Source organism: Sciurus vulgaris (genome assembly GCF_902686455.1).
Source record: "Sciurus vulgaris genome assembly, chromosome: 4".
In the NCBI taxonomy this organism is placed as follows: Eukaryota; Metazoa; Chordata; class Mammalia; order Rodentia; family Sciuridae; genus Sciurus; species Sciurus vulgaris.
In genome coordinates, this window is record NC_136464.1 from 142,094,833 (window position 1) to 142,118,376 (window position 23,544).

At 44.2% G+C, this 23,544-nt stretch overlaps 1 protein-coding gene across 3 annotated transcripts; it reads left to right on the plus strand.

Moving 5' to 3' along the window:
* The first annotated feature begins 79 nt into the window (after nt 1–79).
* SERP2 (stress associated endoplasmic reticulum protein family member 2) lies at nt 80–21,892 on the plus strand. 3 transcript variants are annotated; one of them, XM_079136126.1, is made up of 4 exons: nt 80–437; nt 676–793; nt 5,732–5,804; nt 8,948–10,335. In XM_079136126.1, the coding sequence occupies exons 2-4, from the start codon at nt 710–712 to the stop codon at nt 9,178–9,180; spliced, it is 390 nt and encodes a 129-aa protein (XP_078992252.1). In that variant the 5' UTR covers nt 80–437; nt 676–709; the 3' UTR covers nt 9,181–10,335. The 3 variants fall into 3 exon arrangements, 2 of the variants coding, with proteins under 2 accessions (XP_078992252.1, XP_078992253.1); XM_079136127.1 differs by lacking the exon at nt 8,948–10,335 and adding an exon at nt 21,452–21,892 and having other exon boundaries at nt 104–437; XR_013763162.1 differs by lacking the exons at nt 80–437; nt 8,948–10,335 and adding exons at nt 15,014–15,229; nt 21,452–21,892 and having other exon boundaries at nt 728–793.
* The last annotated feature ends 1,652 nt before the right edge of the window (nt 21,893–23,544 follow it).

The following is a 23,544-nucleotide window of genomic DNA, read 5'->3' on the forward strand; positions in this document are numbered from 1 at the left end:
GTTTCCTCTTCGCATTTGACAATGTGCCTTGTGCAGACCTGGAGAAACACAGGGCCCTAACCCAGACCCCGAAGGAGAGATTCTTTTGGACTGTCCCCCAACAGTGCGGGCCCAGCCCGGGTCGGGGGTCTATGTGACTTTCAAGGCCCGGGCCCGGCCTCCTCAGGTCCGGCCCTCCACCTGTGCGCGGCCGCCCCCATTCCTTCCCGGCCTGGGGCGGCTCAAGGGCCAGCGAGCGCGGAGTGCCGCGCCCCCACCCCCCACGCGCTCACAAACGCCGCGGTCGCCCGAACCCTCGGCCCCGCAGCGTTCGGCCGCGGGACAGCGGCTCCGCGGGGTCCGGGCTCCGGCGGCTCGGCTCTGCGCGCTGCGCTCGGGCAGCTCGCTGCGGGCGGACTCGCGGCCGCGCCTGCCTCCTGCCTCGGTGGCCGAGCTGGGTGGGTAGCTGGGGGACCGGAAGGATAGCGAGGAAGTCGGAGAGGGTTTCCTGAGATGAGAGATTACTTCCGTCCGGGCGCTGGCCTCTCTCTGGAGCCGGCTCGCTGGGGCTCCGGGAGCAGGGCGCGCGGGGCTCGGGGCCGCGCCTTGCCACCTGCAGCGCCCGGGCGGGCCGCGGGGGCCTCGGCGGGACGTGCTCGGCCCTGTCGCGGGGGCTAACGCTGGGGATCCTTGCAGGTGGGAGTCGAGAGCGTTTCAAAGCGCCCAAGCCATGGTGGCCAAACAGCGGATCCGGATGGCTAACGAGAAGCACAGCAAAAACATCACTCAGAGGGGGAACGTCGCCAAAACCCTGGTAAGGCGGGGGCGGCGCCGGCCCGGCCGAGCGGGGCAGGACCCGGCGGGGCGGGGCGGGGCCGAGCAGGGCGGGCGGGCCGAGGGCGCAGGGCCCGGCCTCCGGCTCCCGGCTCCCGGCTCCGGGCTGCCCCTCTGGCGGGGTCCCGCAGCGTAGGGGAGGGGGGCGCGGACTTCTCGGCGGCCTCGTGGGCGGAGATGGCCCTGGTTGGTCGTGGCCCCCCTGGGAGTGGCCGCCTGGGCTATCCTGGAGGCTCAGAGGCGCTCCCAGGAGAGAATTGGGACTTCGTCCCTGGGAAAAACGGAAGTCCACTTCCTTAGGGGAGAGCTAAACCAACTGCATGAACACAGGGCCCGGAAACTAGTAGGTGCTAGAGTGTTTGTTGAATGAATGAAAAAACGAATGGGTAAATAGAGGCCATTTAAGATCTCCCTCTTCCAGATTCCACCCTTGTCCTCCCTCCCAGACACACACACACACACACACACACCGTGACAGAGTTTTGTTTGCAGCCCCTTTGTATGTTGAAAGAACTCAAAGTCAGGGAGTGAGATTCCTACCCACATTTCCCTCCATGGTCTCCCCCACCCTCCCCTCCCCCCAAGGTTTAAAGTTTAAGTGCAACATTACTCTTGTTCGCCCTGTGCATTCAGGTTCATTCTGATGGTATAACTTAGAGACCAGTTTATTGCCAGTGGTTCTGTGCTCCCAGAGCTGTAGATTAAAGTTTTACAACCGAAATTTAAAGTAAAACCTGTACCTTGTGCACCAGGATTTCGGTTAGTAAAGCAGATTGTTTTCAACGGAAGATACCAGGCCTGTGCATCTTTTGCATAGAGGCATGAAATGGATAGTTGCTGGACAGAATTGGTCTCCAAGTCTATGAGCAAAAGCGCCTGGAATCTATTATCCCATCCAGTTAAGTGGAAGTCCAGCTGAAGCTTCGGGTTTGGCTGGAAACGCTTGCAGACTTGATGAGGCAATTCCTTTTAGACAAAGAAATTACTTTGGTTTGATTAACTGAGCGAAAAGCTGGATCTGCAATCATCACACCGAATTCTTGCAAAACCAAGCAGTATTATCATAGAGAACTCTGAGGTTCAATCTCCACTCAGAGCTTTATATACAATACAGTTCCAGGCTTCAGTAATCCTTAAAATTCTCTCATTTGAGAATTTCATCATTTAGCTCTGATTAGGGCACTAAAATGCCAGTGTGTCATCAAATTGGAATCATTTTTCATATAGATCTATGTTTCCCCTGTTTATTTTTACTCAAAAAATAGTTGCTATCCAAATTGACATTGAAAAATGAATTTTAATTGATGTTAAGGAATGCATGGTTCTGTATTCCTAAGAGATCAGTTTTTCCTTCTGAAAGTATCAAGACCTACTTGCTGACACAGTGAAAATATCTAGATGTGTGGCTCTTTCTCATGGCTGAAGGAACCAGAGTTCAGTTGCTAACTGATCTCAGTTAGCTTATCTGACTGCAAAATAAGAGCAAAACAAGAACTAATTTGCAGGGCTGTTTTATCCATTAGACTTGATAGACAGTGTCTGCCACCTCTAGCTATTTTCAAGACCGCTAGAAAATGTTTGGGACCTATAACAAAAATTTTTGGCTCTTAAATAAGAAAAGAAAATGGGAAAATTGGGAAAACACTATTTAAATATCTAGTAAATGTAACCAGTCACCTGCAATTCAACTCAACTCAACTTTCAGAGCTACATTTAAATTATATTTAATGTGCGATATGCGTGTATTTAATAGGTTCTTATATAGCATGGGGTGGGCCCTCTGAAAGTGCCTGGCGCCTATGAGGGTTTTTAAATGGCCCAACTTTGTAATGAAAGGTTTCAAAACCAAGCCACAATAAATGTTTGTTTTCAATTGGTTGGAGAGACTTTTGGTTAACTTTACTGTAAATGGATCAGCATCCAAAAAGAAAAGTGAAATTCTCTTTCAAAAAGAATCTCTATAAATTCTAAATCTCATTTTTCCAATTACAAGTCAAAGGTGATTATACTTTGATAGAAGTAACTTGCAAAAGACAACTTTTTCAGAATGAAATTCAGTAAATGGGAACATATTTATAGGCTCCAAATGAAAATTCAAACTTCTCCTCTAAGTGCATGCAGATTTTCAGTATCATTTTTAGCTGGTAGCTATGGGGTAAATCAATATTTTTCCTCCCAGACAGCAGATTAATACAAGAAACAGAAAAATGGAATATTCATTTTGTGTGTATTATATAGTGAATGAAAGGGAAAGTTAAATTACAGAGTTCAGAGTTGTCTTGCCAGTGTCTTAACACAGGGAAAGCCATCCCCTGACATTTTTGAGCCTCATGTTTGAAGTGAACCCTGTCATTTGCAGAATTGCTATTGTTCCCCTTATCTTTCCCAGCAATAGAATCGGTTTATGTGAATTGTCCCATTGGGATTGAACTGTTCCCTTCCAAACAATAGAAACTCAAAGCTCTCGAAAAGGGATGTATTGGTATTATGATCAGCCAGGTGTTCATGAGCTCTGAAAGTCCCTAAGTAATATTGATTCACTAGAGAATGTCCTCAGAAAGGCTTTTGTGTCATGTGTTCCAAGCTTTACATTCTGATAATTTGTATTTGTCTGCAAATGAAAAACAAAACACTTCATTTGGTATCTATGCTAGACCAATAATTCATTTACTGGCTCCTGAATTCACTTGTTGATTTTGCTGGAAATAGAACTAAAATGGGCAACTATGATAAATTATTTGGAGGAAGGGGAAGGGTAAATGCCACACTTTGTTCCAGTTACTTTATTAATATCTGTATTATTTACTTAATCTGAGCTTGACCTGGTCTTCAGTACTGAAAACACAAATAAAGTTATCTTATGCAATTATTTCAGACTGATTTTGTCCTTGTCTGGTCAAAAGCAACAGCCTATTATTCCCTTGCAGTGTGACTAGCCAGCATGTAAGTTGGGGTAGGTATAAGTTCATCAAGGACAGTGATTGAATGACTTTAGTGCTTAGTCATTGACACATACACTTTTCTACTAGGAGAAATGCAAGGATAATCCTTTCTCCATTAAGAAGTACTAATAATCAAAGACAAGATCCTTCCTAGATCCGGTCTTTATTTTACCTGAAATGAAATTACATGCTTATTGATCTCCAAAGAATATGTGTCATCTGCTATATGTAAGTTTTGTGCCAGACTGTGCTGTACTTTAATTGCTGAAAGAGACACAAAGCCTCCCCAGGTGGGACCTGTAGTTTAGTGGAGAGACAGACATTAAACACATAGTAACAGAAATAAATACAGCACTATAGATGATCATATGTACTGTCAAGAAAAAAGTTCATGATCATACAAGGGGCAAGTGAAGTAGAAGAGGGAAGGCTTAGAATGTAATAGGGAAACTGAGAACAAATTGCTAGCCTGATCCATAATAAAATGAGGGAATTTTTTTAAAGATGAATGTTTTTATTTCCATGAACCTAGAACATAACTCCATGTTATATTCAAATACAACCTGTGTTTTCCAATTGTAACATGATGAATTTTACAGGAAAGGCACTACAATGAAAATCAAAGGAAGATTGTATTTTGTTAGAAACATTATTAAAACTTGTTCAACATATCTGAAAATTGCATCTTTGATGACAGCACTACTCATTTTTAAAAACATACTAACATGACATACCTTCAGTGTGAATGTGTAGCTGTGATTTTCATATGAATACACTTTTAGTCCATATTCTATAATGTTGACTATATTTTAAAATGTCAACACATTTAATCAAAATCCAAAATCGTATTTTGTGATTTCCACCACAAGTAAATATTTGTCAATATATTTACTCTACCAATGTGTTTCTCCCTGCCCTGTGGAGTGTGTGTGTGTGTGTGTGTGTGTTCTTTAACTTATATTGAATACAGCTTATCTTCTGCTCAAGCTAATGAGGAAATAATGAGTTTTTTGGATGTTTTCATTCTCCCTTTTTATTTGCTAAATCATTGCTTTTTCTGATGCTTCACCAGAAAATATGTTCCATTGAATAATTTGGTTTTAAGGACCACTTGCACATAGACCTAGAGGTGCTGTGGAGGGCCATTCTGATTACCTGTGTGTTCTTGGTTTGAGAAGACTGGGAGTAGATAGGACTGTGTTCTTGCAGATATAGCAGTGGCCTTCTGCTGCCAGTGAATGCAGAGACTTCTCCAAAGTTCAAGCTTCATTAAGGCTCAGTGCCTTTATTCCAACATGCCGTTTCCCTCACATCCATTCCCCATTGCTGGGTGCTTCTCTTATTCCAAGGATTTTTACTGCACTGACTTTCAAAAACTTGCAATATAGAAGGGTTTGAGAAAATGCCTGTGCTCTCTGATCCTGCTTGGACTATACAGATGCAGAAGAGTTAAAGATGAACCTAGAATGTAAAACACCAAAACTCTGTAAAGAATTGTATCCCAGCTCTTGCTCAAGTTAGCAAACTTTGAACCTCAGTTTCTCAACTACCAAGTGGAAATCATCATAATACTTGCCTTACACTGAGATGTGCATGCTAGAGATAATAGATGTGGACTGCCTGTTGGTGCTTGGCATGGAATATGCTTTCAACAGATGGAAGCAATTATCAATATCATCTCTAAAACCATTGTATTAGTTTATATTTGTACCCCATCTGTACCTAAAATATTGAAGACTACCAAGTTCATTGAGTTATGTGGGTGTTAACAAGGTTGTGGATGAAGGTTTTCAAACCTATCTCAATCCTTTATAATTGACTTTATTCATCTATATGTATCCAATAAGGAAGTGTTGAAACCAAATCTGGGCTCATTCACAGTAGAATCCCCAGCACCTAGCTCAATGCCTAGTAGTTCTCAATAAGTGTTTATTCAATCAATAAACCTAATTTTACTTTTTCCCATTCCCCCATAGAGGCCGCAAGAAGAGAAATATCCTGTCGGACCATGGCTGTTGGCACTGTTCGTTTTTGTTGTCTGTGGCTCAGGTATGGTATTTCACTGAATTTATATCCCATGTTCTCCATTGTCTTTCAGAACTCCCATTTTATTCACCAAGTAAATAAAAAATAATTTGGTCTGGGATTCAAGTTAATCACTGCCTTAAGCCTTTATCTTACAGGCGTTTGTTTAGATTCTCTTCCAAATATGGGTGAAGACAGAACTGATACACTATCAAACATAATCATAAAATAACCACACTGAGTAATTAAGTTGACTCTGTACACTATAGAGTTCAGTTAAGTTACTCTATAGACAAAGCCTGAAAAAGAGCATGTGGAACAGAAAGTGGAATACCAAGATAAGTCCACATTCCAAGGAGTCGGGGAGGCCCCTGCCTCATGAGAGTTCTACAGAGCTCCTGGACAGAACTGAGCCTTTGACCTGAGCCATAAAATGCAGGTCACCTGCCATTGTAAGGTGGCAAGTGCAGAGAGCTGAACTTACACACACTTCCAGAGGAGATGAGCAAAAGCATCATGCAGTGCTCCTAGTTAAATGCTCTTAGTAGGAACTCAGCATGGCTCCTGGTCCTTGTATGTTGGGTCTCTGCAATACTAGTACTTAGAGGTCACTTCTGAACATGGGGCATGCCTTTAGCATCCTCATCCCCTCCATCATCTCCCTGTTGCTGAGGACAGAGAAGGTGAGAAGTCCAGGTCTCCCTGCATAGACTCAGGCCTCCCCCAAAAAATCCTAATGACAAGAAAAGCCCATCAGGAACAACTGATAAGTCCCCTTCATCTTCAAGACACCACTTTTCAAGGAAACAGAAGCTCTTAAGAGGGTGGAGGGATCTGAAGTACTTGATGTTATTGTTGCTTGTAGTTCACATGTTTGAAAGAGGACTTGCCATTCCAAGATGAGAAAATCATTCACTCAAAGAAATAAAGCTCTACCTCATTCCCAAAGATATGTCCTTGAAGGAAATCTTTTGCTTAATGTAGGAATCCCTCATCACAATTTTTGACAGATGTTTACCCAGTCTCTGAATACTTCTGGAAATGGGTGTTCACTTCTCAAAAATCAATTTCATATCTACTGATTCTACTGGGAACAGCTCCCCTTTTTTTGAACGTCACTATTTTGTCTTCTTAGTAGTTTGGGTTTGGCTCCTAGAATAATACACAATGGACTTATTCGGTTCTGGACAACTTGGATCTTCAGCTGTTGTGACGATGTTTACCTAGTGGTTCCTTCTATGGACTAAATTCCTGATTCTTTCAACCTTGCCTCATAAGATGTGGTTTTTAGACCACTCTCCTACACATACGTTCAGTGACTCAAAGTACAGCATTGGCAAGGTGGTGGCCTGCACAAGGTGGTCTAGAAGTGGTATAACTGCCACAGAGGCTCTAGGATTGTCACAACTCTTGATTTCCCCACTCTGCTCCTATTAATATAACCCAGGTCTACAGTTACTTTTAACTGTCACACTCTTTAAAATAGTTCTTATCAGCCAACTAGACCCACCCAGCTCTTCCTCACAAAAACGTTCTGCAAATATCAAAGATGCATATATGTCTCTATGTATCTCCTTGTCCCAAGGTCTCCCCTATGCATTATTTTGTCTTACTTATGGCCATGCCATCACCAGCATTTGAAATTATGTCATCTACTTACTTATTATCCATCCCCTCCCCACACACAAAGATATTCAGGCAAGGCAGTATATACATTATACTAAGTTTGTCAATCCTAGCATAGCCTTGGGCATAAAGTGAGTGTTGTGGACAGATGGGTAATTAATTGACTTTTTTTGAGACCTAATGTAAAGTTTTGTAATTATTTCTGATAAAACATTACTGTTGATTGTCAGTTGTCTTTCCACAGATTGTCCAGAAAGTTTGGAAACTTAGGAAAGCATACATAACAAACGGCTTACTGATATTACCTTATAATATGCAGTATGACTGGTGACATTACATGATATATTCAGTGTATTGTCCACCATTAACAATATGTAGTTGAAATCACCGGACAAACTTACAAGGAACATGGCAAATTTAACACCGTCTTTCCATCAGTACCTATGTAATCAGCTGAGGTATTGCCTCCCATGATCTGTCTCTGCTTGTTCACCCAGAAACAATCCTGTCCCTTTAGCACACCACAGGAAAATCAAAACAAACAAACAAACAAAAAAAACCTATATAGAAAGTTGTCTTCTTTTTTAGATTTTATGACCAGTCTGTAGATAGCTTGTGAACCTTGAGCCTTTTATCTAATTATCCTTCTCTCCCAGTTTTATAGTCTCTGAAAGAATATCAGACCTCCACGTCACTAATGAAAAGTCTGGACTCAGAGAAGTCCATGGGACACAATCTCCTTCAGGTTGACCTTGAGCCTTAAGCAGAACTCATTCCAACAATTGCCATGTCTTGAGGGTCCTGGCACCGTGCTGGGCTTTGGAACTGCAAACTCCCTCCTTGGGAGCTTGCAGGTGCCAAGAGAGGCAGAGAAGGGAGCTGTCAGGTGTAGCCCAGGGAGAGAGCAGCAGGTAGTGCTTGGAGAAGGGGCTTGAGCATCATGGGGGTCCCAAAGAGAAAGCTTCCTACAGGAGGTGCTGTTTGAGTTGAGTTTTGGAACAAACAACCAAACAAACGGGGTGGGGAAAGTGATTCCACAAAAGGGAACCCAAAGTGGTGCCAGCCCAGAGGTTTGATGGCATGCCAGGCCACGAAAGTAGGAAACCCAGTCACAGGGGTAGCTAAGCCTGGTGATCATGGTGATCACGTGCCCATATTGTCCTATCTTAAAGAGATACAGAGCCAATATTTGTGTCTTTTTTGCTTTCAGGATACCTAGTAACTTTATGAAGCCTTCCCCAGTCCGCCCTCTTAGGTAACCTATAAGGCAAAACGCCAGCAGAACCTTTGGGTCTAGTTTCTTTCTCAAAATCCATCCTAATTCTCAAAATCCGTCTCCTCTTTTTTCAAAGGGCTTATGGACCTTCTCTAAATTATATGGCTACAATTTTTCCAGGCTTATCAGTCCACACAGCAGAATTACATCTTTCTTTCATAGGTAAATTGGAACATCTGCTGATAACAATTTTCTGCAACTCTTCTAAAAGTCTCTCAGGGATCAGGTTCATTGGTTCTACTATCCTCTCTGCATGTTTTCACAGGATCCTGGAATGTGAGGTTACAGGACTGGGAGATTTGGACTGAAGTGGCTAAGAGAAGACCCCACCTATTGATTGTCCACACTCCTCCCTTATGTCCAGTGCTTTATTATACTTTATTTTTTCATTGCTGGGAACTCAGGTCCCTGTGCATGCTAAGCAAGCTCTCTACCACTGGGCTATACCCCCAGGCCTTCTGCTCTTTTAACAATGCTTCTTTAAGCCCTTCTAGTTAGAAGACCATTTTGCTGTTCAGAGAGACTAGACACAAACAGGAGTTGAGTGGTCTTAATTTCACTTTTACTTACTTTTCTTTTAACATCCCACCTTGATCCCTAAGCTTCGGCCTCCTTCCTTTTCAAATCTTAACAAAAAATAATCCACCACTGCTCTTTTTTCTTTTTTGTTAGCATTTTTTTTTTTTTTTTTTTTTTTTTTGGCAAGCCTCTGCTCAAGTTGGACATCGTTCTCACAGAAAAGTGTCACTCTTATCAGTTTGTCCTTGGTACTGTGCCCTTCCTTCTATCTTTGTACATGTCCTTTTCTAAACAGAACATGTCATGAAAAACACAATAGCTCCTTTAGATCTGTCCCGGTTGCCACTGCTCTGGGATTAGTCACAGTTCATTTCATCTTGCAGAGCCTCCTCTCCTTGAGTTTCTCCTTTTTGGTGGTTGCAGGCCACAAGCTCCTACCCATCTTTTCTCTACATTTTAAAAAATGCGATTTCCCCAAGTCCTACCATATAGCAGCTACTCTACTTTAGCTAATGAACCTTTCCGTAAGCCTTAGGAGACTTGAAGCTCTCCTCTCTGGGGTGACTGGCCTTTGTTCCACTTCTGTCATCCAAAATAGGAATGATCTGCTCCCTCTCACACGCGTGTGACCTGACTATCTGCAGTATGCACACTAACCCTGCCCTTGCCTGCCAGGCTCACATCAAGTGCACTGGAGCTTCTTAGGGGATCCCTAGGTCCCTGAAGACAAACACTTCTTGTCCCTTTTCTTCAGCTCTCTCTCTCTCCTTTGAGCATGATACTCTCCTATGCCAGGCAAAGTTCTATCTCACCAAGTTCATGACACCTTGGAGTTCATATTGCCTTCTTTGAGCTCATGCGATTACTCTTATTTTGCATGTTTTCATCGACACTGAAGAAAAAGATGAAATCTAATATGAATGAAGATGTCGATCATTGATCAGAATCTCTGGGAAGTCTCGTGGCTTTCATTACCTTACTCTATTAACCCACTTTTCTAATTGGTGATTGGCTGGGTGAAGTGCTCTTTTTAGAAATAGTGCCAGTGTGCCTGGGGTAAATAAATATTCAGGTCAGACAAGTAGCAAGAAATGTACATTTTTCTCTGTTTTTTCTAGCTATATCTTGGGAGAGAATTAATAGGAATGGAAAAACAGATTAAGGAACCTCTAAAAAGTCTGTTGAACCCTTTGTTATGGAGAGTCACATGCCACCCCCTCTCTTGGCCCTGGCTTCTCAGCCTCTTTCCTGCAGCCTGTATTGTTCTCTGCACATGCCTTTCATGCCAGTGGTGCTGAAAAGAGGACATGGTTATGAAAAGGAAGAATCAGGGGAACAGTGAGGGGACAGAGTCCAGGCACTCGGAGACCTCTGGCACCCAGGAATGCCATCCCCTTGCTGAGAAAGCAGATGGAGTGTCAGACTTCCTGGGGCTGCCCATGGCCCCCAAGATCTGAGTCCAGCTAGTCTCCCTCTTCCTTCTTGCTCCAACACTTGGTGGTGACCTCTAATGCATTGCCCTGGAGAGAGGAGGTTTAGTGAGGTTGTCTTAAGACAACCTCTTTAGAGTAAGTAAATTTCCACTTCCATGATTGTGAAAGGTCTCTCAGACAAGACACTTCTCTGACCAATTGGCAGTAGTGGGATAAGAGCCCTCAGTAGAAGGATACTTTTAGAATCTGCCAGATTTGGGTTCAGAGCTGGATTTACCATCAGCCGAATAACCTTGGACAAGTTATTTACTCTCTTGGTATTGATTTTTCTTATCAAGAAAATGGAGATAAGAAGCCCCACAAAGGCTGTCAGGCATTGAATGATTTTGAGAATCTAAGTACTGGCCCATCGCAAACTCAAAACCTATGGCTACAGTTTCCACCTCTGTCCTCTTAGCCCTTGTGGAAGGTGCTGGCTCCAGGGACTATGGGTTGCACGTTGGGGTACTTAAACTTTCCTTAGGCCTGCCATCCTCCCCGGCTGTGCCTTCGATTGGCAGACCCGCTTCGAACATTGGTCCCGATCTGTCAGAAGCCACAGGCCTGCCTCTTCACTCCAAGGCATTCAGTGATAGCACTGTCACCCCCCGTAATAAACTCCAGCATCTTCCCCACACAGAAAGAAGGAAGCACCAACATGCAGATCAAAAGCAGAGAATGGCATTTGTACTGGAGCATCAAAAATAAAATGTGGGTTTCATTTCCTTAAAGCAACCCTAATACACAGCTGTTTTGTATAGACGTTTTCTTTGTTAAATGCAAAACACTGGGGACAGAATAGTCTTGAGATGTGCTATGTCCAATCAGAACATCTGAGAGCCATATCTTGTTTCATTGCATTTTGTTTAATTTAGTGGTCAATTTTATTTTTTATTAATATTATATAGTTTGTGTTTTAAATATAAAACCTGTTTCTCAATCAAATGCCTGCTCTTAACCTGGAATTTTGTTTTGGTTGAGTCTGTTGAACTGACTGGATTTGTCTCTACTTGATCTCCTGAAATCCAGATCCACAGAGAACTCCTAGGAATTTAAGTGCCCCCTTAAGAAACTTTGCCCATTTTCTCTCTTCTTGTTATAAAAGGATTATCTTCCATTTTTGCAGGCAGCAAGGCCTCTTCCCAGATAAGCAGCTCATCCTGACTGTCTCAGCCCCAGGTTTCAAAACCTACCCTTTGGAGAGGACCATTGGATAGCTTCTGAAGGGTGCTTGCTTTTATCTTGAGACTCAGAGAAACAAGCAAGACCTGGAATATCTGTCTGAGACTGTGACACAGTCTCTCTTCCCAAGACACTTGCAGACTTGATGTGCTTCCCCAGGCCATTGGTGAACTGCTGTTTGTGTCCCAAACCCTAACTTCCGCTTTCTTCTCCCACCCCCTCTCCCTTTTGTCCTCAGTGAGGCCTTATTGAGATGAATTCTCAGGCCACACCAAGACTCAGTGGGAAAGTAGGTGGCAGTCGATTAGTAATGTCTGCCACTTCCTCCCCTTTGCTATCCTTTGCCTAAACATTTTATGTTGGAGCCTTACTACTCACAGACCAACTCCTTAGGTGCTTTCCCCTTTCCTTTTTGACCAGAATGCATCCTGGACTTGGTGTAATTAGCTGTTCAGACAGTTGTATTGTTTACAGTCAGCATATACATATTTCCAGTGATCTCAGTATAATTTATCTCTTCTGAACCCATGCTGTGATGCTGTACATTTGACAGGGAGCAGCAATCTGAGACACTGTCTTTGCAACATGTTTATATCTTCCTCTGTCCTTACGCCTCAATTAAGGTTTCAACGGGGAACAAGGGAGCCACCATTTAAGTCCCATCATCCTTTGATTCTCCGAGGGGATAGGTTAAACACCAGCCATGCCCTAGTTCTCCCTCAGGTTATTCCCCTCATGTATTCCTGATTTTAATTCTGTTTCTCCTCTCTGGCCAACCCTGATATTCTTTTCCTAATTAGAGATTATGAGAATTTTTATGGTTCCCAAAGCCAGGATATTCTTGAAACTGACAAGCTTCCCCATCAAAGGGAAACCTCCAGAGAGACAGAATTATCTAGTAACCATTATTTTCTTCATCATTTTCTCTATTGTACAGTACAAATTTGTCGATGAGCATATTTTACTTTTATAACCAGAGAAAAAAATTAAGTGCTTTTTTAAGAACAAAAAACCTGGATGAGTGGTTTTCAGCCTTTTTTGCTTTTTAAAACTGAAGAACATTTTGTTCAAATCTTAAAGGGGAACGAATGAAAGAGCAGCTGTTGTGGTTGAAGTGGGGTGTGTGTGTCTAAATTTCTGTATGCATTTGTGTATGTGTATGTAGGGTTTGTGTGTGTGTGTGTGTATGTGTGTGTGTAGCGTGCGTGCATGCCTTGTGTCTCCTTGTGTTGCTGGATATTCTGACTTTCTCATCTGCACCAAGGAGCACCCATCTGGGCCTTCTTTTCCAATCAAATAGAAAATTGGGCCTGGCCTGTGTCATGGCAGAGTTGAGCCTTTTCAGCAGAAAACCTGCCAAGTTTGTTTGGGGCTATCCATCCTGATCAGCTCCACTCTTTCTGGGTGGGGTCGTTCCTTTTGTCTGTCAGTTAACAGACTGTACTCTTCTCCTGTGCTCCTCAGGGACTCTGCTTGTAGTGGGTGGAGGTGGGAGAGAGAGATATCATGTCATAGGCAGGCCCGTTTTCAGGACAACCTTTTCAGAACAGATGTGAAGAAGTGATTCTCTGAGATGTTCTTGCAGGATCTGAGCTGCTCCTGCTCAGCCTCCTGGTCCAGCTCCCTCCTTTCCTGGATGCTCTGGAGGGCCCCCCCCCCGCCCCCTCAGTTTCTGAAAGGGCTACACCCTCACCCTCTGGAAAATTGGCTATTTCTGTTAAGGATGATGTGGAGGAGGGAAAGGACCAAGCCACAAGTCATGGGTGTGCCAGGGACACATGGGAGGCCAAAGAGCCCTTCCTTGTGATGCTCTCTGTCCTTCACTCCCTGTGTGGCCCTCATGTGGACACCAGTTTTGTGGTGACTATCTTTGAGCCCATGGTTGAGAAGCCAGAATAAAGTCTTTTATAACAGCTAGGAATCTTTGTGAACTACTGCCTACTGTCTGAAATCTTCCAGGAACACACAGTTGAGGAAAATCTGTATTTGGGGATGTGTTGGTTCAAAGCCATCAACTGAGCATGTCCATGTATCACGAAGGAAGTTAGCAGGTTGCTAAGAGCTGTATCTCCAGGGCCAGAATGCCTGGGCTGGAACCTGGTTCTGCCACCTACTTACCCCCTGTGTGGCTTTGTCCAAGTTACTTAGGCCTACTCTGAACCTCAGTTCTGCCTTTCTCTGGAGAGGATGGGACTGGTTCCCAACTCCTGGAGTCCTCATAACTGTTAATCCTGAGGGTTAATATTTAACCTGTGAAGTGGTGAATCAAGTCATAGTGAGGGTCTTATAAATGTTTGCCCCTACTGTGATGATGGTGTGATCTTTCCTCCACTGCCTGCCCACCTTCCTATCTCCCTGGCAATGTTCTGACCAAGATTCTGAAGGCTTAGAGAAAAGAAAGGGAACATGCCTACCTTTTCAGGGACTTTGCTGTGTGGTTGTGAGACAGCACGTGGTTGGGTGGCGTAACTCCAGGATGTTGAGGCACCTGCCTGAGTCCAGACCAGCTGCCACCTGGGCAGGTAGAGGTGGGATTTGTAAGCCAGAGGGTCAGTGGTGTCACCTTCACACCAAGCCTCTTCTCTGTTTCCAGAAAGAACTCTGTAAACTGGCCCGTGGGTGTGAGCAGGAGTCATTCATACGATTTTGGCTGCCATTTCTTGAGGATTTCCTTTTTGTAAGGCCAGGCCATTTTTTCTTGTAGTCATACAATCCTTACAAAGAGGCTGTTACACTCTTTTCCAGACCATGAAACTAAGACTTATTGAAGAAATCGGCCAACATCCCAGAGCTAAAGAGTGAGAGCTGGTACCCAGACCTCATTCTTCCAAGACTCCAAGCCCATCTGCTTCTTATTACTCCACATTCCCTTGCTCTTACTATTTCCTTAAAAGTACTATGGAGCAAAAGTTTTCCACCAACTTTAGACCTCTAGCATATGACCATGTAGTGAAAAGAGCTCCTGTTAAAACATTCCTTATTTTTCTCTGCCAGAGAAGTATTTTTTCTAGAAGTTCCAGATGTCCATCCATCTGAGGTCTGTTCCTATATGAAGAGAACCATGTCCCAGCAATAGAGCCACCAGTACCTCTACTCCCCTTACTCTTTTCTGGACCCTTGCTCCAGGACAGACTTGATTTCACCCGCCATGTTTGCAGGTTGACCACATAAACACTGGCCTTTCCTGGAGACTGACAGAACTTTCTCAAAACTGTGACCCCCCAGAGGGAGTCACCTCCTGAAACCAGCAAGTGGGGTAACTGGACAGCCCTGGAGGAAAGACAGAGGCCATTCATCTACCCTGGAGCTCCTGCCTCAGGATCCAAGATGGACAGTCTAGAGAAGACGTCTCACCAGCCATTGACTTCATCAAGGTGACCTGCAGCCTCCTTGTTACATGCCACTCTCTGCCTGGTGCCCAAGCACTTGGGATTGTGTAGGGTCTCTTTCTTTAATGAATATTTTTGCTATTTTAATGTAGATAGAAGGCATCTCATTCTTTGCTAATAGTACGTGCATTTTATAACACCTTCCTGCCCTAACCTGTCTCTGGTATCTCTCTTTATTCCCTTTCCTCCATCTCTGAAGAAACTACCAAGAAATGCTACCAGAAAATGTGATCTTGCCTTTGATTTTCTTTGTGCTGATCTCTCAGAGAGCTTAATGATCAACTTTTGCTGCGCCTGTCTCCTAACATTTCCGCCTCTCAGGGAGCCTGTACTTTTATTTATTTATTTATTTTTAACTAGCTCTTTTATTATTTTCATGTTTTCTTAATGAAAAGTAAAGTTTAATTTCTATGGTCCTCCTAAAGGACATTCTGCTAGCCTGTTTTAATCTTTCTTCTCAGTAATTCCCTTGATCTCTTTTATCATCAACTATTTTCAATAAAAGTGGCTTTATGAAGCCTCCCATTGTCTGGCAGGGTCCCAGTCTCTGACAGTTTCCTATGGGATCCACTTGTTATGTCATTCCTGTATCCTTCTGGCACACCCTTGCAGCTGGGATAGGTCAGTCTCCAGGGTAGGAGTGGGTTGGAATGCTACAGTCATAGGTTTTCAGGCATTTACAGTCTTTCATGACTTGGCTTCTCCTCTAAGGTCTGAGCTCTTGGGACATTTGGTCTGAAGGTAGCCATTTGAGGCTGAATCTTTTGGTTTGCAAAGTAGTCATTTGAGGTTTTTAAAATGTATTTTCCTCTGGCTCTTTGCAATTATTCACCTTTCATTCATTCAATAGATACTTGCAAGGGATCTGTTTTGTGCCATACATGGTCTGTTATCCTGCAGCTTAGTCTAGTGGGAAAGAAAGATGAGTTAATCAAGGAATTACCCCCAAAACCATGTAAAACCCAGCTATGAAAGTGTTTGAAAGAGAGGCACATGCATCTATGACAGCATATAAGACGAAGGTATACTTTTGAATATGTGGTTCTCTAAGTGTGTGGTCCTCAAACCAACAGCCTCAATATCCCTGTGAACTTGTTGTCAGTCCCCACCCAGACCCCACTGGATGAGACACTTGAGGACTGGAGTCCAACATCTGTGTTTTAACATGGCCCCAGGGGACATTGGAATGCATGCTCGAGTTTGAGAACCTCTGCTTCAAAAAGGCTTCTCTTCCTTCTTATAAAGGAAACTAGGCCATAGGGCAGGTGAAAGGAGGTCTTTCAGACAAAGAATGGCATTTGTTAAAGCCCTGTGGAAAGAGCTTTATGAAGGAGTACCCCCAAGCGATGGGAAAGAGTGGTACAAAATGAATCTGAAAAGGTGGACAGGGATCAGAATCTGCAGGTCAGGGAGGCCTCATCAAGGACTGGGCAATAGGAAGCTTAAGATGTGCTTTAAACACAGGGGTGACACTGTGTTTTTATAAATCTGCTTTTATTTAAAGAATAATTCCAGCTACAGTGTGGAGAAGCGGTTGAAGACAGGGAAGGGCAGACCAGCTGGAGGTCATTGCAGGGGTATAGGGAATGATGACAATAAGTTGAACTTGGGTAGTAGCTACAGGGATGGAAAGGGGAACACATAATCCCAAGGTTCTTAGGTAAAATCCACAGGTCCTGGTCATCAGTTGAAGGTATGAGAGAAGACTCTAGTGTTCTGAGTCTACATACAAGATGGAGGATAGTGACACCACTTTTGTCAGTGGAAAGAGATCATGAGAAGATCCTGTTGAGTTTGAGGTGCTTTTGAGCCACCCTAGTGAGGACAGCAGTTAGATGGTAGAAGGTGTGAACCTAAAGCTCAGAAGAGAAGTGGGGGCTGGAGATACATGTTCATGAGTCAGTTTTCAGCTGACTGAAAGTGGCCACTGGAGTGGCCAGTGACACTGTGGGTCAGGACCTGTCGCTTTGGAAGAAAGAAAAATGTGAGGAAGCAAAGAAAACCAGTGAGGCTGACTGGGGAACTTCAGTGTTCCAAGTTATGTGGCCAGATGAAGGAAGATGACCCCAGAAAACACACTTAGAGGAAAGAGCCAAAGAGAAGAGGACTACCAAAAACCAGAGAAAACAGAGGAGACCTTCCAGGAGGGAATACTCAGAAGTCAGAAGGAGAGTAAGGCCAGATGAAGCTGAGACACCTGTTAAAATTGTGATGAGAAGGTCATTTGTGACTTTAGGAAAAGATATTTCAATGAGTGAGGGGGGCAGAAGCTGGAATGTGGAAGACCGAGGTCAGAATAGAAGGTAAAGAAATGGGTAGAGGATGGACAGCTCTTGAGCAATGATTGGGAAGAGGAAGAGAAAGTTTCAGTGGTGAGAGTCGTGGGGCCAGGCAGATTGTTCTGGTTTGTCCAAGTTGGGTGTGGGAGTGATTCTAGCATGCTGAAGCCTAAGAGCTTGAAGAAACCTGAGCTGCAGTCATCTAAGCTCCCCTATCCCAGGGCCAGAAACCTAAATGCAGGCGGGTGGGTGCAAAGGCTTGTTCATTCTGGTAGTTCCTGCTCGCCTGCGGAACTTTTCTGAACTCTGGGTGTGACCTGCCCAGGGCTTGGTCCCTGGCCTGGAATGCCTGCTGTCCCTCCCTTTCTTGGCATCTCTCCTGCCTCCTGTCCCGCCTGCCCTCAGCCACTCACCTGCAGCCTGCTCCACTGTTTTCTCAGCTTGTTCACCCACTGTTAAGTTATTAACTTGTCAGGCTTCCTTTCCCTCTTTGAACTCACTGTTGGCTCCCTTCCTGTTCACCGCCTCGGAAAGTCAGCATTTAGAAGGCCAGGGTTGCTCTGCAGGTCGATATTGGCAGGCACACAGAATTACAACTAATTAATTGGTATAAAATGTGGAAGTCTTCTTAAAGACATTGATACAACTGAAAAAAGGAATAATAAGCACACCATCCCTCTGTTATCTTAGATGTGAACTTAAAATAGACTTTATTCTAAGTAATTTCTCTGAGAGGGGTTAGTTTTAAAGAGTCACTTATAAATACATTAAAAACCATCAGATTTTTACGTGTTGATTATGGATACAATTAGAATCAGGAATGATCTTTAGTTTAAAAAGTAAGTTGTTTTAATGTACATCTCACTACTCTGAGACCTGCAAATTTTCTATAAGATTCTTTAGAGAGATTTGCAGCAGTTCTTTAAAGAGAATTGAGTGGCTTTATCATTACCTAGAACCTCTGACATCTTGAATTAATAGTGTGGAGTGTGATGGACTAAGACACAGGCTGGTTCCTATTTCACCTTCAGCTCACTGATCGCTTCTTGTCTAAGGACAAGATTAAGGGAAAAGTAACATTTCTGAGCATCTGTCATGGACAGATCATCTACCTGTGTCATCATCTTTATTCCTTGGGGTACTTGTCCACAGTTTTACAAATAGAGAACAAACGGCTCACACTTTAAAGAGTGGCAGACAGTTAAGAGCTGGTCTTCCTGTTTCCATGTGGAGAAACCATAGTTGTTATTGTAGTAGTCATCATAAAGTTCAAGTATCTCTAAACCAAAAATCCAAGATCCAAATGCTCCAATATCTGAAACTTTTTGAGTGTCAAGTAGAGAATTGTACACTTGACCTCGTGTTATGAGCAGGTCACTGTCAAAATGCAGGTGCACCAAAAATGTTGTACAAAACGACCTTCAGCCTGTATGTAAGGTATATGTGAATCATAAATGAATTTCGTGTTTAGACTTGGGTCCCATCCCTACTCTATCTCATTATGCATATGCAAATACTCCAAAGTTTTTAAAAGTCTGAAATCTGAAATACTTCTGGTCCCAAGCATTTTGGATAAGGGATACTCAACCTGTAGTAATAATGGCAATAGATCCCACTATGCATTGAATCTTCAGTGTGTGAGGAGCCTCCCTCCATGTATGTCATATTGCCTAATCCCTACGACAAGTCCTGTAAGGACCATGACCCTAGTGTCACAGAAAAGGAAACAGCCTCAAAGAGGTTAATTATTTATCCAGTCACACAGCTCTTCAGTAGTTGTGATTCCATCCAGTTCCATCTGACCCTCACATTCCTCTCTAAGTCATCTTGTTTATCAAGATTAGGATGGCTCCCTGGCCCCAAGAACAGTCTGAGAGATGGCAGATGGAAGTATTTTTTCCTAATGTTGTTGAATGTACAGAGCTGCTTCCTGGCATTCCGTTGAGCCAGAACACAGAACACTTATTTAATCTTTACTACTCATCAGCCTTCTTCAAGAACAGAACCCTCAGACATTTTTGCAAGCTTACAAATTCGGATCGGCTACTTTCTCATCCATCTAGCAGCTACCCCTGTCAAGACCCACTCAGGAACCCACACTTAGCCAGGAACACATCTGAGCACAGCTAGAATTAAATATCACAAGTCATTGAACCAACTCATTCGCCTTAACTACAGAAGAGTCCCTCAGCCCACACGGAACTGTCACTCCAATTTGACACATTAATTCTAATGGTCTTGGTATAAGCTTAGTCTGCAGCAATGAAATAACAGAAGCAGGCCCACTGCAGAGGAGTGTAGTAACACTAGAGATGTGACCAAAGATGAGAGCAAGGAGACAAAAAAATGTGAAAATAGAAGCCAGAGCCCAGAAGTATAGCCAACCAGAACTATTTGGGCATCCAACACTATGTATCCTCCATAATAATATCACAGCAGACTATTATCAATTGTTTTTGATTATGATGGAACTGAATAATCATGAAAAGTTAACACTCTGTCCTGGCTCGTATCTCCAGCTTAGGAAGGGAATGCAGTGTTTCCTTAGAAAATGAGAAAAGACCAAAAAAGGTGCATTAGTGCTTTATCTACCCTGAAATCAAGCTGTCCAAGAAAGACTCCCCAGGAGTCTGTATTTTTCTTGTATTTTTCTTTGTATTCCCCAACCACAGTTCGCAGCACATATCCAAAAATCCAAAATAGAACTTCCTGAGCATTGACATGAGGCCACAGTGGAAAATTCAACACCATGAAGCTTCGTTTCACGCATGAAATTATCTTAAATATTGTATAAACTTATCTTCAGGCTATATTTTAAAGGTATATATGAAACATAAGTGGTATCTTATTATAATAGGCAAAAAGTATAAAATCTGAATTTCTAAACACCTCTGGTCCCAGGCATGTCAGATAAGGGACACTCAGCCTAGGTGTCCACTAATATAAGATAATGAACTCTCAAATGCCTCATTTCTCCAGGGTGGGGATAGCCCTATTTTACTGCAGTTACTTGGAGGCTGTGTCCCTGGATATAAACCAGGATGACTTTGTGAAGCAGAGAAGGAGTAAGACCCCTAAGAGCTCAGTGTTTATTCTGCTTTTACACGTGATTAGATGAGATGATGCCTAGCCTCCTTTCAGATAATAACAACAACAATAACAACAACATTTAACTACAGGGTAGTTGCTCTTATTATCATGATCAATGGTCTTCAGCAACACTGACCGCTGATGAACACTAGGGAAGATTTCAAAGAGAAATGGGGATTTCCTCTCATTGAAATCCAGTAGCTAGAACCAGGTGGGAGCTCTCTAACTGTCTCTCTCCTAACAAGCAAAGGCCCAGAAGTTCTCTGTGGGCTCCAGCCCCCCAGCCCCCAACCAACCCAGCTGGTAAAGATGGAGCCCATAACAGGTCAGTGTTGCCCTGAGTGAGAGCGCTTTAAAGCAGGCAGCCGGAAGATGCACATGCTTGGGCAGTGGAGACCCAGCTGTGCGCCTGCTCCGAGCACCTGGCCTTTGCAGAGCTGGTTGTTTTACAGGTCATGGCCATTTGGGGAAGGCAGACTCACTGACCTGTTTAATGAGTGCAGTTTCTGCTCAAAAGCCCAGCTGCAGAATATTGCTGGGGAAAGGGGCCAGTTCTCCTCTCCCCGCTGGAGGGGTTTCTGGCCTTAGCTCCTGGTGGAATTAGCAGGAGTTATCTATAAATCCCAGAGGCATCCATCAGCAGACAAAGCCAGGCTGCCTTTTGAAAGAAGTTCACTGACCCCTTGTTAACTTAACTCCTTGTTAGGAAATATCTAATCAGCTGTGAGCCAACCCGTCAAGGGCCCTGGGGTCAGCAGAAGCAGGGTGCGCTGTGGGTTGGGTTTCCAGCTGTGTGCTCTCTGGTGACTAGGCTGTCTGTTTTGATTTCCTCTTTCAGCCATCTTTCAAATCATTCAGAGCATACGGATGGGCATGTGAGGAGGCCGGGGCATCCAACGCTGTGCCCTCCTGCTGGAGGGTGGAGGACCACGGAGGCCTTCAGCTGGTATCTGTGGGAAGCAAACAGGCCACGTGGAATAGAGAAGAGGCTTCGCCACTGGTTCCCTGACCACTTCCGCCTGGAAGTCAGACCAAACTGCCTTCTCACAGAACATCTCGGTGAATCCGTGTCCTCCAGCGGAAAGGACATTCTGCTTTTCTGTTGGCCAGATTGGTAGCCACACGCGTCATCTGCAGCAGTGCTGCCTGTCTGGTTTCCCCTTGGTTTCACTAATGTGTGCATGTGGCCCTCTGAATGACCGCTGGTTTACTTTCTACCGATGCAATCTCTCCTCTGTCGGGAAATGGTTTTACAAATAAATGTCTTCATTCAACCTTATGCCATGTGTGTGGTTACAGGGACAAAAGCAAAGTGAGAAAAATAGCAGAATAGTTCAGGAGTGGGGGTTGGGGCAGGTGGGAGAACTTGGTTATGCTACTGGAAAAGGGGCAGGGAATCTGTGGACAGGGAACCAGATGTGGAATTACCCAGCAGGTCCTTGGCCAGACCCTCAAAGTCCTTTGCCTGCATGAAGCCCTGAAGCGCTCTAATGACCTTGGATTTTCCACACATTTGATTATCATTCTTCTTTTCTAAAGAATATATTTTTGTCTTGTTTTGCTTCTTGTTGTTCTTTTTCTCAGTCCAGAAAAGGCATCTACGATGTGTGTGAAGGTCTGATTAGCCGTTATCTCCTCTGTGGTCTGTCTCAGAGCACAGAGCACAGAGCAGATGTCACAGGCCTCTTGGTGAAAACTCTCCACCCCCAGGGCCCAGCCGTGGCTGACTCCCAGTCCTGGACAAAACAGGGGCCCTGTAGCACTCTGGGTGGTCAGCAGGCAGGATTGGGGGGCCTAGCCAGGGGGCCCTCCTCTCCCTCGCTGGCATTCCACAGCCTCTCAAAGTATGGTATCACCAAAGAAAATCACAGGGACAGGCACAGAGGCCTCCAATAGGATTAAAGCATATTTATTTATTTATGAGCAGATTTAAGCATATTTATTTTTCTAATTCCATCTCTGCATTAGCAGTGTTTTCATTCCTCACCTTGGTGAGAGCTTTAGAAAGGGAAGTGGCGGAAGTGGCCAGGGCTTCTCGACCACTGGAGGAGTTTCAAGTGGCACACTTTGAATTGGGAGCCTTTTACTCACCGGAGCCTTTAACCCCAGACCCTGCAGCACTGTTCTTATGACTTCCTTTCTTCCCACCCTCTGAATTCCCCTTCCACAGCACCCCCACCCTTTCTCTTCCTTCCTTTCCCTAGGAGGGTATTGAGACTGCTCCAAAATCAACGGCCCCAGGGACAGTCTGCCGTCCTTGCGCCCAGAGACCAGGGATCCAGTGACCTGCCAAGAAATTTTTTAAAAAGGCCCCTTGCCATAAGCTGCCCCAACATATACCCTTTCTGACACCCTGGGCGCAGGCCTCTTTCTTCACCGGTGCCAGTGAAAGCACACCCACCAGGACACATGGCTTGCTCTAGCTTTGTGGTTTATCCTTTATTGGACAGAATTTCTTCTTTTTTAATTTAGATTTTTCCAAAACAGCAGTATTCAAGGGCATGGTTACTTCCATTTCAAGAAAAAGAAATGACTCTGCAGCCGGAGCCAGCTCCTGAGGACCCATTTCCATCCCGGGTGGCGGGCTGAGCTGCTGCCATCCCTAAAGCAGCTCCTGGTGGATTTCTCTCCCCAGGTCATGCAATCATCCACAAATTGGTTTTCTACCAGTTTCCAGGTAGCCTCCCTGAAGTACTTGCATAGGACAGTCTGCCCTCCCTGGTGACTTCATCAGTCCTCTGCAAGCAGAGAGGAGAGTTTCTATAAGAAAATGAGGGTCATTGCTGAGTTATGCTGTACAGCAGGGACTACTGACATTTTCACTGTGATGCATAGTAAAAAAAAGGCAGCAGCCAGAAGCACGATGTACCTGAGAAAACAGGTTCTACACAACACTATCCTCCCCATACATAATGCACTCTGATTTTTAGC

Excerpts from the sequence above, each read along its gene's own strand:
- SERP2 (XM_079136126.1), top strand. The coding sequence starts at position 710 with ATGGTGGCCAAACAGCGGATCCGGATGGCTAACGAGAAGCACAGCAAA. Across the intron at positions 794-5,731 it reads GGAACGTCGCCAAAACCCTG|AGGCCGCAAGAAGAGAAATA; the intron begins GTAAGGCGGGGG and ends ATTCCCCCATAG. Across the intron at positions 5,805-8,947 it reads TTTTGTTGTCTGTGGCTCAG|GATCCTGGAATGTGAGGTTA; the intron begins GTATGGTATTTC and ends ATGTTTTCACAG.